Source organism: Amaranthus tricolor, chromosome 10 (genome assembly GCF_026212465.1).
Source record: "Amaranthus tricolor cultivar Red isolate AtriRed21 chromosome 10, ASM2621246v1, whole genome shotgun sequence".
In the NCBI taxonomy this organism is placed as follows: domain Eukaryota; kingdom Viridiplantae; phylum Streptophyta; class Magnoliopsida; order Caryophyllales; family Amaranthaceae; genus Amaranthus; species Amaranthus tricolor.
The window spans coordinates 6,314,128-6,330,766 of record NC_080056.1 but is presented as its reverse complement, the minus strand read 5'-3'; the positions used below and the strand labels follow the sequence as shown (position 1 = coordinate 6,330,766).

The 16,639-nt window shown below is 29.5% G+C and overlaps 2 protein-coding genes across 2 annotated transcripts; both read right to left on the bottom strand.

Moving 5' to 3' along the window:
- Positions 1 to 1,496: 1,496 nt before the first annotated feature.
- LOC130825568 (uncharacterized) lies at positions 1,497 to 3,024 on the bottom strand. The gene has a single exon (XM_057690858.1). It carries the CDS (start codon positions 2,862 to 2,864, stop codon positions 2,490 to 2,492), a length of 375 nt encoding a protein of 124 aa, XP_057546841.1. The 5' UTR covers positions 2,865 to 3,024; the 3' UTR covers positions 1,497 to 2,489.
- A 3,278-nt stretch (positions 3,025 to 6,302) lies between these two features.
- Positions 6,303 to 8,743, bottom strand: LOC130824773 (uncharacterized). The gene is given in 3 exon segments (XM_057689792.1): positions 6,303 to 7,356; positions 7,359 to 7,576; positions 7,642 to 8,743. Coding segments are annotated over 3 exon segments (1,395 nt in total). The 5' UTR covers positions 8,204 to 8,743; the 3' UTR covers positions 6,303 to 6,741.
- Positions 8,744 to 16,639: the final 7,896 nt, after the last annotated feature.

Below are 16,639 nucleotides of genomic sequence, written 5' to 3'. Positions count from 1 at the left end.
ATACACTACTTCTAGATCATTTGTTAGAAAGCCAAAAATCTCATTCTTCTTGCTTTTTATTGATTTTCCATATGTCGTCAATAGCCTCTCTTTCCGCATAATCTTCATTATAATTCCTTCAAGTTCATTGCTTTTGTACTTCAAATACATTATTAAATACAATCTAACTAGGATGGCGGACATAGCTTATATCAACGAATCCCTTTAAATCTTAGTGTTTTAATTGTACTTCATCACATCATATAATTGCATGTTTACTCTAGCTCTTTACTTGCTCCATAGACATCCATTTCTCTTAACCTCAATTATTAATCTTGGTAGTGTGTACCCCTCATTTCATGACCTTAAAAACATATATAGTTTCCCAAACTCAAATTTCAACCTTAATTATAGACCTTTTTCATTTCTGATCTTCATTCCTCATACATCCTCAATTAATAATTCCCTATAATATACAAGAAATATTTTAAATTCTCATTTCAAAGTCACAATTCCCTTCATCAAACATTTCTTAATAACTTTTTTTTAAAAAAGTGTGTTGGATGTTTGCTTGGAGGTAATGAGTACAATATATGAATGAGACTAAAAACCACAAAAATAGTAAATTAATACTAAAAGTTTAAAACAACATGCAAATAAACCCTAAACATTTACAAAAAGGGCATTGTATACCTATCCTTTTCAAAAACACTAGCGTGATCTCTTTTATACTTTCTTTGTTTTATAATACTTGTATTTATTATCTATTTATACTCTTTTTATTTTTGGCAAAACAACATCTTAATAATTCTCTATTTTACTTCACTTTAGTCTATTTCATCATGTCATCACCTACCATTTAAAGGGGTTAAATAGATGAAAATACATTAAAAATTAGAAAAAATTGATATTAATAATCCAACCTTTCACCCATCCGCTGTGAATAATCTCACCTTTAGATTATTTTTTAATAATCTAACGTTTGGCCTTAGTTTGTCAACAACTTAACCTTTATTTTATAATAATTCAACTTTTGTCCTTAGTTTGCTATCAGCATACTCTGTTAGTATGCTAACGGCAAACTAAGGGTACAGGTTAGATTATTAAAAATTAATCGAAAAATAGAATTATTCACGATGAATGGATGAAAGATTAAATTAATAATATCAAATTTTCCTAAAAATTAATAATTTTTTTGATTCTTAAATTATTGTCTATAGGTGTAAGTAATTCAAAACGAAGGTACTAATAATTTAATAAAAAGGTGTTATTTATTGATTGTTAGAGCTGGAGTAGTGTATAGTTGGTTATTGTTTTAAGGTTAGATGTGTTGTCATGTAAGTATGTGTAATTATAGGAAATGAGAATGTAGAACATATTGTCCACCTATGTCCCATTCACATTTCTGAATAATTGATGTTGTTTGCTTGTTGCATTTGCAAGACAATCGCTTTCATGTTCCAATAGTGATATTTTTTCTTTTAAATATATTATTACCAACTATTTTAAAACGGATGTAAAATTAAGTATTTTTATTGGATGTAAATATTTAAGGGATAAAAAATTCAAAGTAAGAAAACAAAGTTATTAAATGAGAAATTAGTGAAATTTAATTGTTGTAGATGTGAGAGAATGGTTGCAAAAGGAGCTCTTAATTTTGTGGAATAAATATTTATCCTAAGGAAGGGTGGGAGAATGCATTACCTCTATAATGGGGAAATCATCTTCTTTTTAAATTATTATTTTTATTTCATGCTCATTTTATATTCTTCACAACTATCTCAACTATTTTAAATGCATCTCTATTTGCTTTTATTTCATTAGTTTGACTTTATTTCTCCCCTTAAATATTTACACATAATCTAAGCATTGTACTAATAATGGAATTTTGCCTCTAACTTGGGACAATTCTTCCATTTCCGATTTATGCAATTGATGTTGACCATCACGTTAGGGAATTCCCTTTGTTCTCCGTATAAATAAGCCTTCCTAAATCATTTATAGGACTTATTACATATTGGTTCGCCTTATAACTTATTGATTTTATGCTGGTTAAATAACTAAAGAAATATCTGACTAAAGACTTTTTAGCTAGTTGAATATGAGTTTTAAGCCAAAATTAAAAAGTCATTCTTAGTAGTTTATTTAATTTCTTTAATAAACAAATCAACCAATAATTAATTTATACTCCAAATAAATCTTAATAACAATTGGTTAATACAACTTTCAACTAATACTTTTAACTAATTAAACCAGTCAACAATTTTAATTTCTGTCCAGAATCACTCTTAGATCCAATCAATCTATTAGGAGCAAAAATATTACAAATATTTTCAAATTCAATCACTCACCTTTATTCCCATATTATCACTATGATAATCATTAATTTGTACAACACCCCTTTTACCATTATTGTACACAATTTATTATTTATAACAAAAGGGGAAAATGAAATATTTACAATTGTGAACTAAATAAAATCTTGTCCAATAAAAAAGCTTAAATAAAATTTAGGTAGCTCCTGTAATGCAAGAGAACAACCTATGACTTCCATATCTCTTAATAATTTGTTTATTATTAGGAGGGCTATTAAACCTACCAAATCCGCCATCATGATGATCATGATCATAGTTGAAGTTATATCCACCGTTGATTCCAAACTCTCCGGTTGATGCAAACCGTCGATGCCCATTTCTACTTTCCTTAGACCCACCACGTGGCTGCATCTCAGTGGAGTAAAATCTATGATTTTGATTATGATCATGATCATCATAAAAATCAACTAAATTGTAAGTTTGAGAATTTCCCATAGAAAGACATCTATATTGCCTTCTTATTTTATTTTTCTTAATAGCCCTAAAAACCATTGGAATTAATCCCTCCATTTTTTTATGTATATATTTTTCGTGGGAAAAATGGGAATTTTATGAGTATTATTTTTTGTTTTCGTATGAAGATAATTATAAAGAAACTTAAAAGTAAAGGAACCCTTTAAGAAGAAGGCTATTCTTTGAGATTAAGGAGAGTTTGAGCTTCCTTTTGCTTTCTTATTTTGTGTCTTATTCTAAGGGTTTGGTAAGTTCCATTAATTATAAGAACATTTTTTTGACTTAGATGTCATAATCCTTAAGAAAATAGAGATACTTATTCAAATTAATCATTTTTTATTCAATTTCAAGCCTTGCTAGTTGTTATTCTAACAAATAATACTACAATAATTGGATTGGAATAACTATTTCCTTTTATCTTAATCAAATATACAACTATTTGATAGTTGTCCCCTTCTTTTTTTTTTTGCCCGTATTTCTTTCCTCTTTAGACTCTATTCATAATTTTTATGGGTGTAATTATAATAATTAATGATGTACAACTATTTGATTTTGTACTTTTTCTGATGTTGTATTTTAATTTTAAATATCTAAAATTGTATTTGATAAAAAAAACTATAAAAAATTAATATTATATTAATAAAATATACTTTGAGGAGAATCAATTAAAATGAATTTTCATTATCATAATGACGATATATTGTTTAATTATAATGTGTAAGTAAAAGCTAGAATGTAATATTTTTTTATAATTGAGACTACCATTGTAAGATTGGAGCGTTAGTGTGTTATGATCTTATCATCAATATTCTTGATATTGGTAGGATCGTACCGTCTACTTCAGATTGCTCGTCTATTTTTAAATCGTAGAGTCGTTGAATTATATATCAGAATTGAAATTCTAATAACCATGTAAGGGGGTAAATTGATATTTAACAGGCGATGAAAAAATATATAAATAAAATGAAAATATAAATTAAACATATGATGAAAATTAAAAAATAAAAATAATCTAAATTATGACTCAACGTAAAATAAAACAAATTTCGTAGGACGAGAGTACAATTATTTTGATTTAAATTGAAGGATTGATATGTCATTACAATATGTACTATAAATATCAAAGTTTCATTAATTCGACATAGATACTCTTTCCTATGCAAGATAAATTAAAAAGTTTAAAATATATTATTTAAAATTTTTCCATTAGATAGAATAAAATATTTTAGAAAATCCCATATGATAATCCTCTAGTTTGAAGTTTTTGCATGTACCCATGTAGTTTAATATTAATTTGCATTATAACCTTATTCACAAATTACATTAAATTTTTCTTGTTTGATGAAGTGTTAATCGTTAAAATACCGAAATTTCCACCTTACCATAAAACATCAATTTGGTGTAATTTTTTTGTCGATCTACAACATTATTAAAAATAAAAATAATATTACATATAATAAGAAAATTCAAAATCTCAAACTTTTCAGCGATATAAAAAATTACAGGTTACCTTAATATATAATAAAGACCAAAATAAACTTTTAACTCTAGTAACAAGAATTGGTTTTATCTCTAGAAACTTTCTAAACTAATACTAAATAAAAAATAATAATTCATTGGTATGATTTTCAAATTCCATTTTTTAATTATTTAATTATGATTTTTAAATTCCTTAATACAATTTTTTTCAAGATATGACTTGGTTTCTTGTCATTCTAGAAGACATCTTTACAAGATTACATAAACCCTTATAGTGGACTTAGTCCAGTATGATCGTCTACTTATCCTATTATATTATATATTATCCACTTAATTTTTTATTAGCTACACTAAAAAAAACACTTTCCATTATTAATTTATTATGCGTTGAAAAATAAAGTACTGTCCGGTAATTTTACTCTACTTTCCTTTTTAGTCTATCCTATTAAATTTCTTTTATTTTTATTATTAACTAAAGCTGATATCCAAAGTACTTTAACACTTTTTTTATAATTTTCATACATACATCTAATTTATTTTCTCATGATATCCAAAAACTAAAGCTGATAGTTAAAGTTCACAATATGTTATATACTTTAACACATCCGTCACACAATAACCAAAGGGCTAAAGGTGTAGATGCAACACATTTTCTTTTTAATCCTCATACCTAAAGTTGAATATTCTAGTGTAAATAAGGAATGGTTGAGATTCAAACTCGTAATTTCTTGTCACGCTAGCTTTTGATTTCATGACAAAAAATCATCTAAACCAAAAGTTTAAGCTGATCATTTAGGTCTTAGTATATGTTATATAAGCACTGCATTTTCGTTTTAGACACTAAATGAAAATTTGGATAATGATTAATGAGAACTGATCATAAACATTCTTTAATACTCCCTCATATTCATTGATTATATCTCATTTCTATTTTTGTCATTCTTTTTTACTCTTTTACTCTTACTACAACAACACAATAACACATAATATCAATGTCCTTTATGAAAAAAGAGAGTTTCCACCTATTTTTAAGTGGTCCCCCACCTCTCCTTGATTTTAGTGCAAAACTTAAATGTCCTTTTATCTATGAATAGGAGGGAGTATTAGAAAAAAAAAAGAAAAGAAATATTAGAGGCTATTATGTATTATCATGACACGTAATACGTGTTTGTAAAAGAGATTATAATAAAATTTTAGTTGACGAAATCTTGTATCCACATCACTTTTGATTCACGAAAAATGTGGCAAAACATACGAGGAGGGAGCATTGTATTGGCTTTATCATTTGTCATGAACTCATAACAGTGTAATGGAATGAATATAAGGTCATGTGACATTGTTCGATATTTGTTGTACCAACAATTATTATAGGGTTTATAGAGTGAATAGGTCTCTCACCTGTTAGATTAATTGTTTGAGTAAATTCTTTCATTTGTTTTATAATATTAGTATCAGAGCCCCTCAAAGTGATGGCTTACAGAGTGGTGGACTGAGTTAAGCTAGCCCTGATCAACAAGAACGTTGAAAAACTTATGAGGTTCGAATGTAATGAAATAAATTTTAGGTCATTACAAGATTATGAGATTTTGTCCCACGTCAATTGCATGGACAACTAAAATGAGGTTTATGGAGTAAATACACTCTTACCTATAAGGCTAGTTTTGAATAACTTTATCGTTTGTTCTATAAGAGATATTTGGGTTTCCCATTTGATTTTATATTTGATGAGTACATGCCTATTCAGACATAAATAGTATGGTCTTTTGAATAAACCTTGACAGTATTTACTTTTGATGCTGACTTAAGAAAACTTTTGAACAAACTTTTGGTAACATGATGGAATAGTATGATGCAAGATATTACTCCATCTGTTCCCATATTAATTTGTTTCTTTAATTTTTTTAAAAATAGATTTTTTTGTTTTATTAACAAGAATAAAGTTGCGTACAACCGACTCTTCCAAATTAGAAATTTCCCACTGTGATACTTCAGTTCAAACTGATTCAATCCTTAAATAATTGTAAAATACTGATGCATTAGCCTATAACAAATAAATATCTTAAATAATTTAGGAAAAATTGATATTAATGATTCAACCTTTCACACATTCATTGTGAATAATTCTAACTTTAAATTATTTTGAATAAATTAATCTTTGCCCTTACTTTGCTGTCAGCATACTAATAAGATATGCTAATAGTAATTTAAGGGTAGAAGTTAAATTGTTATAAAATAAAAAGTTTTGCGAATAGCAAACTAAGGGCAAAGGTTAGATTATTAAAAAAATAATCCAAAAGTAAAATTATTCATAGCGAATGAATAAAAAATTAAATTATTAATATCAATTTTTTCAACAATTTTATTTGTAGAAAGAAAGAAATGAGATATTGTGAACACATTCTAGAATGTAATAAAAGCAAAAAATGTAGCAAACTCAGGCCAGACAACACAAGAATCATACTTTGAACAACTGATTCTCACACACTTTCCAACTAGAATCTTTCACCACATCCAAAATTTCATCACCATTGTCGAACTCGAGAGATACACTAGTAGTTCCTTCCTCGGAAATGAGTTTTTCTTCGTTTTCAAGGTTTATAGGCTCACGAGAACTATTCTCGATTCTATCAGAATCAAAATCGACTACCTCACGACAAGAAAAGGATTCATAGGGATCATTGCGATCATTGGCATCATCTTCTTCATTGGAAAAGCATCTACAACAATCTAACTCGTCCATTTCGAATATACGACTTTCCAAGCCTTCTCTCCATGATATCCTATCTTCAGAAACATCAGGAAAAATCGGATTATCAAAGGCTTTTCGGAATGCAGCAAAGTCAATAGAACTATTGAGTTTAATCAGTGGGTTAAACTCGAAACTTGTCTTAGGTAAATCACATTCCGGGGATAAGCTTACTCTTCGAAGAACTTCAATTACCGAGTTAAGTTCACATTCAAACCAAAGTCGAGATAACTCATCTCGACTCATATGCGAGAATCCAAAACTTTGTGAACTAGAACTCGATTGTGGAGTTCGAATAACATTTCCACTTCCTATCGAATCATCTAAACATCGAGGGGATTCCCCTCGTGTTCAGGGGAGGCTTCGATCATGAAACCAGTAACATTAGGAGATGTCGGTGAGGGACTACGCACCATACAATCAAATGAAGGCCATGGATGGGCTCGAAACTCCGAGCTTTTACTTCCACTAACACGAGTAACAGTGGTGGCATCACTATCGGTGACACCACTGTTACTCTTAGATCCTAATTCAGAGGAAAACCCTAGACTTGATGAAGATGAACACAATAAGCTAGAATCCATAGAAAGTTCATCCTAATTCAATTTTATCCAATTTTATGTTCTTCGTCACAAGGAGATAAAATCCAATGGATTGAAGCATCTTCAGAAGAAGGAACAAGAGAAACCCAACACCTAGACTTGTGGGTCCCAATGACATTTTCATCTTTACTATCAATCACCATAGTTTTAGAGGATCCAAACAAGTTATTATCCCCAATGGTGAGTAATCCTCTAGGCCTACATTTTCTCTTATCACTCACACCTGAAAGAACATGGCCAGCAGCATAACAAGTGGTGGGTGTTGATTTTGCAATAGAATTTGATCCACCATTAATCTCTGGAGAAATTGAAACTTGAATTGCTGGAATTGGGCTACTTTTATCAGAAGAATTTGGGTCTTTTTCACCCAAATTGGCTGTTTTATGATGAAACCCAGTTCCTAAATTATTCACAGGAGTAAAAATTGCAGTATTTTCACTAAATTTATTGTCAGAATCAGCAGAAAATTTGCACAAATGACGAGATTTTGAGCAAGATTTTTTACCAGATTTCCAAAGACAGAGAGAAGGAGAAGGGTTTTTCTTTAACCTTTGAGCATTTCTAGACATGGGTTTTTCTGGGTTTTGCACATTATTGCAATTATTATCTAAATTTCCACCATTATAACTTAATCCACCCTTCAAATTCCTAATATTAGGGGCTGATTTAGGGGTTTTATCGGAAACGTAAGATTTGGGTCTTCGATTACTAACAATTTTAGAAACATTGGAAGAATGATGAGAAAGAAAGAATCTAAGACAACCACTTGGAGCTTCAATAGAAGTAGAAGATGAAATGTTGAAATCTTTTACCTTCAATGGAGTTCGAGAATTCTGCTGCTGCGTTTTCTATATCTTAATATGATGATTTGATGCAGAGATTCTGTTGTTCTTCATGTTTGAACTAGGATTAGTCACAAAATGATGCACATTGATGGGAATTTGTAGGATTTGTAGGGATATTGCAAGGGAAAATGGTGAAAATCTGCTATAATTAGAAACTAGATGATGTTCTTCATGTTTGATTTGAATTGATTTTGAATATGAAAGAAGAGTTGGGGGTTAGAAAACTTGACGATTGCCCCCCGATTTCTGGCATAGTGTCTGAATTTACTCCACTCAATTAAAAATGGAAAAATTGCAGAGAATAATTCTGACAAATCGCTATGAATAATTCGTATTATCGATTATTTATGAATAATTTCACTTTTTTACTATCCCTTTGAAAAAAAGCAACCGGCAAATACAGGTTACAAACTAGTCATTGCAGGTGTTCTTCTCATTCTTTTTTATGTCTTCATCTTGTTCACCCATCTTCTTCCTTAACCCTAACTTTCTTCATTCTTATTCTTCTTCTTCACCTACTTTCTTTATTTTTGTTCTTCTTCTTCACCTACTTCCTTAACCTTAACGCAATTTTTTTTTTTAATTATGAAAATATGAACTCCAATTGTTTCGCCACCCATAGTAGAGCTTTAACTTGGAATAATGGGGTCAGATGTGAGCACGGGTATATGGCGAAATTACAGGTGGCTAAAAAGGGTTCTCGACCTGGAGAAAAGTTCTATTCTTGTCCAAATTGGCCTATAAGTAAACCTCTTAACTCTATTACATTCTTGTTTGAAATTGGTTGTTTGGGGTTGATGAACATTGCTTATTTTTCGAAATCATTAACCTAAACACTCAACACATTATTGAAATTCATTACCAATTTGATTCTACTAGAACAATGTAATGATTAAAGTATCAAAGATTAAAAGGAATTAACTTACCATGTTGATGGAGACCACCAGCAATACACGGTTCAGCCTCTGAAATTGGAGATGCAGATGTAGATACAGATAATCCAACCCTAATTTCAGTCAATGCAGATGCACATGGAGATGAAGATGGAGGAATCTGAAATTGGAGATGAGGGGGAGGAAATCGACACAAAAATTTGAAGATGGAAGGAGAGGAATTTAAAGATGATGGTTTGAAAATAGATTTCTAAGGGGATAGATGAAATAAAGGGGATAGAAGAAATAACTACCATATGCTAACCTGCATTAGCCGGTTATTGATTCCTAAGGGGTGCTACGAGCAAAAATAGTGAAAAGGTGGGATTATTCACAAATAATCGATATTACGGATTATTTACAGTGGTTCGTCAATAGATTAGATTATTCCCGACAATTTTTGTAACACCCCGAGATTTTAATGACGTAATTATTTAATATTTTAATAGTTTTTAAAGATTTTACAATAATATTTAATTATTTCTGAATTAGTTTTAATAAATTTCTTGCATACATGAATTTAAATGTTAACTTATATATATATATTAAAAATATAGTTACGATTTCTTAAATAAAGAGGTTCGAATCAAAATGATTATTTTATTAAAATGTGTGAGCCCACGAAGGTGAGTCTCTTAGTTGGGTCTCGCAAGAAAATGAATCGAGATAAAAATAAATAAATAAATAAACCTAATAATAAATAAACATAATAATAATAATAATAATAATAATAATAATAATAATAATAACAAGTATAAAAACTCGTGAAAACCCTAAATGCTCAAGAAGCCGTCACTCCCATCCCCTCTCTTCTCTTCTCTCTCTCTCTCACTCCCTCCTCCCTCCCTGTGAGCAGCCGGCAGCCTCCACGAGCAGCAACAACAGTCGCGCCTCCCTCCACGAGCAGCAGCCGGCAGCAACAACCCATTTCCTCTCCCACAAGCAGCAGCCCTGACCTTCTCCTACCCGCACACGCCAATAGCACCACCACAAGGGCTGTGCCGCCTCTGTGCACACCCCAGTCGTGCAAACCACCATCACAAGTCCCTTGCTTTAGCTCCCCTTCTCTAACTCTATAATTGTGAGCCATTTGTTCTTTGATTTCTAAGTATTTCTTTGATAAATTGATGTTTACTTGATTATTGAGTTCCTACTTTGAATAGTTGAAATGAGTATTGGTTAAAAATGTCATCTTTATCATGTCTAGGGCTCGATTTGGAAATGAAATTACTTATGGTGTGTGTGTATGCTACATTTGGTAGTGAGATGGTTGATTGGAAAACTTTACAAATTGTTTTAAGGCTTAGTTTGGTAATCTATTGTTGTGATAAGTGATAGTTGGTAATGATATGCTTGTGGTTGACTATGAAAGTGGTCTTGGTTCTTAATTGGGAGTAATAGTTGTTAATTAGTGTTGTTTGATTGTTGTTAATCACAAGTACTTTTGTTAGGTTGTTAATATAGCTACATCATGAGTATAGTGTCAACTTATCATTGATGGTTGCTAAAGTTACTTGTTACGATGTTTGATTATAGTTCTTTCTAACCTTGGAGAATGTAATAAATGATATTGCGATGTGATAACTTTAAGATTTGCCATTATCATCATATTAGCACTATATTAACATCGTAAGATTCAAGTGTGATTTGTTATGTTTTTTGGTAACGTGAATCAATATAACTCAAATATGGTTGATGTAAAGGAACGATTTACATAATTCTTTTATTCTTAAATTGATGGAACGACTTATGTTGTTGTTGAGTCAATGATTATGATGGGTGTTGAATGAGATGTGTGTGTTAGAGCAATTGAAAACTTAGCTCAAGCAAATGATAGTGTTTACTTGGGCATTTAGTTGGTATGACAAAGTAGTTAAGAGAACTTATAAGTTTTATTCCTAACTTGTATAGGTTCCCAGTTTATAAGAGGAAAGTAGACCCTTAGTTGGGTGATTTTTGTAACTTGTGGTCGTGCAGTGACGCTTGCAGGTACGTACACGCAATAATTAATTATTATATTCATCGTTTCAAAGTATTATCAATATTACATGATTATATGCATTGCATGAGAATTATAGAACGCCAAAAAGTAAACCATGCTAGTGAATAGTCATAATAGTGATATAGGCAAGTAGAATAAAAGCCTTAGGAGACTATGAGAACAAATTTCTAAATAGTAGAGAACGCACCATGGTTGTGCGTGATATCGAAGTGATTTCCTACTTATTGAGCCTTGATTTATAATTTGTTGGCGTGACTCAACGGGATTATGTCCGGTTGATTTAGTAGTCCCCTAGGTGAGGTCCAACGGGACCACCGTAAGGGGTATATGAGCATGCTTGGGTCACTGGGCACCGGATGGCCGATACCGCCCCTTGACCGAGGTGTTACCATGCGGGCCTTGCGAACCCCAATATGGTGGCCTCTTCACTGGTTTAGTACCCCAGTGTGTTAGTTTTTCCCGAAGGTAGGACCCGAGAGAGTCAGCTGGAGGGGGTACGAGCTCATACTTTGCCATGGGCACTGGATGGCAGATAACGCCCTTGGTCGTGTCACTATGCCATGAATAGAGAAAGGATCCACTACCTTTGAATATACTCAAGAGATTAGTAGTTTGAAAGAGAAATTATAAGTAAATAGAAGTGTTTAGACAGATGAGTAGACTCGTTATTGCCATACTATATCGTTGTCTATAGTTTTGTTCAATTACTTCAATTGTTATAAGCTCATTAATTACTGACGTGTATGTGTTTATTGTTGTTTGCTCATGACTCTCTATGATGTTCCTGCTATGACACATCTGACTATGGTCATTATGTTGAGCAGCAGGAGGATCATAGCTTGACATGACAGGTATAGGAGCTTCTTTTGCTTTGCATTGGGGGAAAGAGCGGAGTACGGTCGTAACAATTGTGTACAAATTGTCTAATGCTTGTAGCTTCTATATAACTTGTAAAGTTTTCTTTTGGGATTATACTTTTCTATGGAGCCATGTGACTCCTTGTATGATCCATAGTTCCGCTGTGTAGTTTTTGGATGTACAGTAATGAGAATACTCCTTTAGTATCCGTCAGATCGATGCATTAACACTGGAACCACGATCCTCGTTAGAGTTGATGATTTGAGAAGCCGACGATGATTCTTTTCGTTGTGACGTATTCTTGAAGGCATTAAAGGCCTTAGATTATTTAGTTATGTTATCCATTTATATATCCTTCTTACATCCTCAGTTTTCAGCAAAGATGCGCTGAAATTTCCACTTACTCACCTTTTTAATTAATCTTTAGCGTTATTCTAATTATTCTCCCTTTTCTTTTATGTAACACCTGAATTTCCTCCCTTCCTTCACGATTTCTGGTTCTGTTTAAGGGGTTACAAATTCAGGGGTGTTACAATTTTTCCATTAAAAATTGAAAGGAAATTTTGTATAGTGATATTGAGTTTTTGGCTTTTCCACGTGATATATAATAAATTTATGTGGTGTTTTTGAATTTTCAACTTTTTTATGTGGAAGACAAAATGTTAAATTTTTTGTTAAATTAAGCACTCATTTAGACTCGATTACAAAATATGTGGTTAATTAAGGTGATCACGACATTTATTTTTTGAAAAAAGTCATTGTGTTTGGTAATAATAGCATAAAGTTAACAAAAAAATTTTCCTTTTGTCTACTATGTGGAAAAGTTGAAAGTTTAAAGTCACTATGTGGATTAAAAAAATATTTGTCTACCACGCGAAAAAGCCGATAATTCAGGGTTACCACATGAAATTTCCAAAATTAGATTTTCAACTTGAGTATGTACTTCCGTTTAATTTATTGCGGTCAATGTGTAAGGAATAATATAGTCGATCATATACTTTTTTAATATTAATTGTTTATAATTTTTAGATGTGCATAGTTCAATATATGAATGTTCTAAATAATACATTAAATTGCATAAAAAATTAAATGTATCAAGTATAATAAAACGGAGTAAGTATTTCTTTATGGAGTAGCAACTAGAAATTTAAGTTTGATTTAAATTAGTTTTTCTCTTTTCGCAACCTACTCTGTAAAAAAAATATACTCCATTTGATCTATTTAAAATCAAAATGAATTAAATATTTATTTTACACACAAAAAATTAAAAAACTATCTCATTTGAATATAGAAGTATAATAATATCCCAAATTCGAGTATCAAATTAATCATCTTTTTCGAATAATATGATTTGTATCTACTGTCTCCGTTCTGAAATATTTATTGTTTAGGTTTGTTTTATATGTTGTAGTTAATCGCATATTTTCATGATATTAACATTTACAATTGTTAGTAATGCATGATTCAATGTATAGATATAATTAAAATAAATATATTTAGATGCGTAAAAAGTCAAATATAGCAAATATAATGAAATAAATAAAGTATGACTTAGATATTTATTAGTAAAGTAATATAATATTATCAGTTAGATGTTATAAAAATGATAAATAATATTCATCAAATTTTAGTGACATAAGTTAAAATTTTAACTTTTTTATACTTATATATAACTACGGTTTATGGTTGAATCTAGATGTAAAAAATTTGACATGGACTCAATTTCAAATTTTCTTAATACACACAAATTATGATTCATTGTTATAACATCTCAAATTATTAAACTTAAAGTCTTAAATTCATAAATTTGGTCGAATTAAGTATTGTTTGCATAGATCTATCAAAATGACCGAGTTAGAGGACTTCGGGTTGAGTAATTTTCAACTATATTATCTTCTATTGGGTTAACTTTGTGTTGGATTACTTTCGGGTTAATTAAATTATCGTTGATCCAACTAGTCAACGTTAAATAAGATATAAATATAATTAATTGTATTTTATAAATACGTTTTAACAAGAATGATTTAATATACGATTTTAATAATTTGAATAACAAAACATTCGCACAATCTACAAAATTAACAAAATAATATATAGCGAGACTCGACTTAATGACAAAAACTGATAAAAATTGAAGAAATTTTCACATTTTTTTAAAGTAAGTTAATTTCAGGTTATTTTTCAATTTTTTCAAAAAAATATAATTTGACTATTTTTTCTCTTGGATTTCAAGTCAATCTAAGTTGTACAAAATTAATTTAGGGGTGACTCGTGAGTCGTGCCCATTTATTTGAGAGCAAAAAATGTCAAAAAATTCACTTCATTTGGTTAGTACCTTCTAATCAAAAATGAAGAACTTGATTGATTTTTTGATTCATTTTCGGCGTGTTGTCGTTTTTTTTTAATAAAAACACAATGTAATACTTAATTCTACCAAATATCTTATTAAACAGTTAACTTATTCAACTAGTTTAAACACCAACCAAAAAACCAACACCTTGTTCAAATAAGTTAACTAAAAAATAAACAATCAACCACCAACCAGGTACCATCCCACAACCATTCCATTTGCCAAAAAGTTACTTTTATGAGAGAATGTCTTTCGGTCAGACAACCTCAAACAAAGAGCTTATATTCTCATACTTCCTCCGTTTTTTAAAGAACTTTCCATTTGCCATTTTTGGTTGTTTTATTTGTTATTTCTCATAAAGAATTTTTCTATTTATATCACAAATATTGAACAAAAATAACCTTATTCATCCCCATTTTAATGTTTTATAATGCATATGGTCCATATATATCTTAACGTCATTTTATCATTTTTATATTTAATATGGTTTTCATATGTTTCTCATTAATTTTATAAAAATAATTTTTATTAGTTGTACTAATTTTTTAACATTTTTTTAATAGTTATGGTCCTTATATTTTCTTCCATTAAATTTATTATTCAATAAAATAATATATCACTATAAAAAAAATAAAATTCTATTTATCTTATTTCTTGTGAACATTCCTTGAAAATTTTATTAAGGAATGAAGAGAGTACTATATACTCCCTCCAATTCACTAGTAATGTCTCTATTGCTTTTTGGACGCTATTCATTTCTTACTCTTAATTCGTATTTTATTATTAATCTATAAGTTAAAACATAGTCAAGTGGAATGTTGTTTGATTCGTCTCAATGCAAATATTATATATTAACTTTTCATAATTTTTAATTATGCACAATTAGAGATATTAAAGATTGAATAAGTGCATTGAGTATAGTGCACAAAGCAAATGAGACATTACTAGTAAAGTAGTATAAGTTCTTGTGCAATGCACAGATGCATTATTTTGTTAATTTATATAAAAAAATTTATTAAATATAATTGTTTATTTTTCTAAAGTAACAATTTTAATTGATTATAACTATTTTACTAACTAAAAAGATTATTAGTAAATGAATTTACTTCACTGATTAAAATAATTTCTAATACTCATGAAAAATAATTTCTACTAATGAAAAATTTTCTTTTCTAAGTAAACTGATTAATTAGAATAAACATATCAATTTAAGGTTTATTAATCAAAGGCTAAATTATTATGCAAGCAGTAAATCAAACTTTCTTCTATGAAATCATTTAAAAAAAACTTTCTTCTATGAAATGAATATACGGTGTACCAATAAACAACACTTTATTAATGACATGCTCTAAATATAATTTCCTTTATTATATTTATCAGTGTAAAATTGTTCTAGATAAGTTTTATTTATTATTTTTCAAATATTAAAGTAAGCTGAATAATTAAGTTGACATATATTTTGACATTATTCTAAATATTTGTAGGAGTACGTAATTTAAGAGTTTTTAATTATAAGGTTATTTTTAGTTAACGACTATTTTTAACTCAAAACTGTTTTTGTATCGTAAATAAGATATAATGAATAAAATTTACTAAAATCAAATTACCAAAATTATTTTTTCTTAAAAAAGTGTATTTGAAAAATCAAAGTTTTAAGAATTGCTTTTTTTTTTTTTTTTACTATTATTATTCATTAGGAAACAAAGTTTAATTAAAAATCAAAGTTTTCATATTCAATTACTAATACATTTAGGCAGAAAAACGTAATATATAAGTGATGTGTGGCATATTCTTTTAGTGTTTTAGTAGAATGTATGATGCTTGGAGGGAGTATTAGATAGACTATTCAAAGTGTGTCTTTCGGTGAGACCGTGTCACTAACATTGTGTTTGCCAACAATAATTTCTAGTTAATAACCGTGATTTATAAACCATAAAAAAATATAAAACAATAATAATAAAAAGAAAAACAAAAATAACAAAACTATCACTCTATCAAATCTTGCCACGTTAGAATGA

Bases quoted from the DNA above. Each gene is read 5' to 3' on its own strand.
- LOC130825568 (XM_057690858.1), bottom strand. From the start codon at position 2,864: ATGGAGGGATTAATTCCAATGGTTTTTAGGGCTATTAAGAAAAATAAA.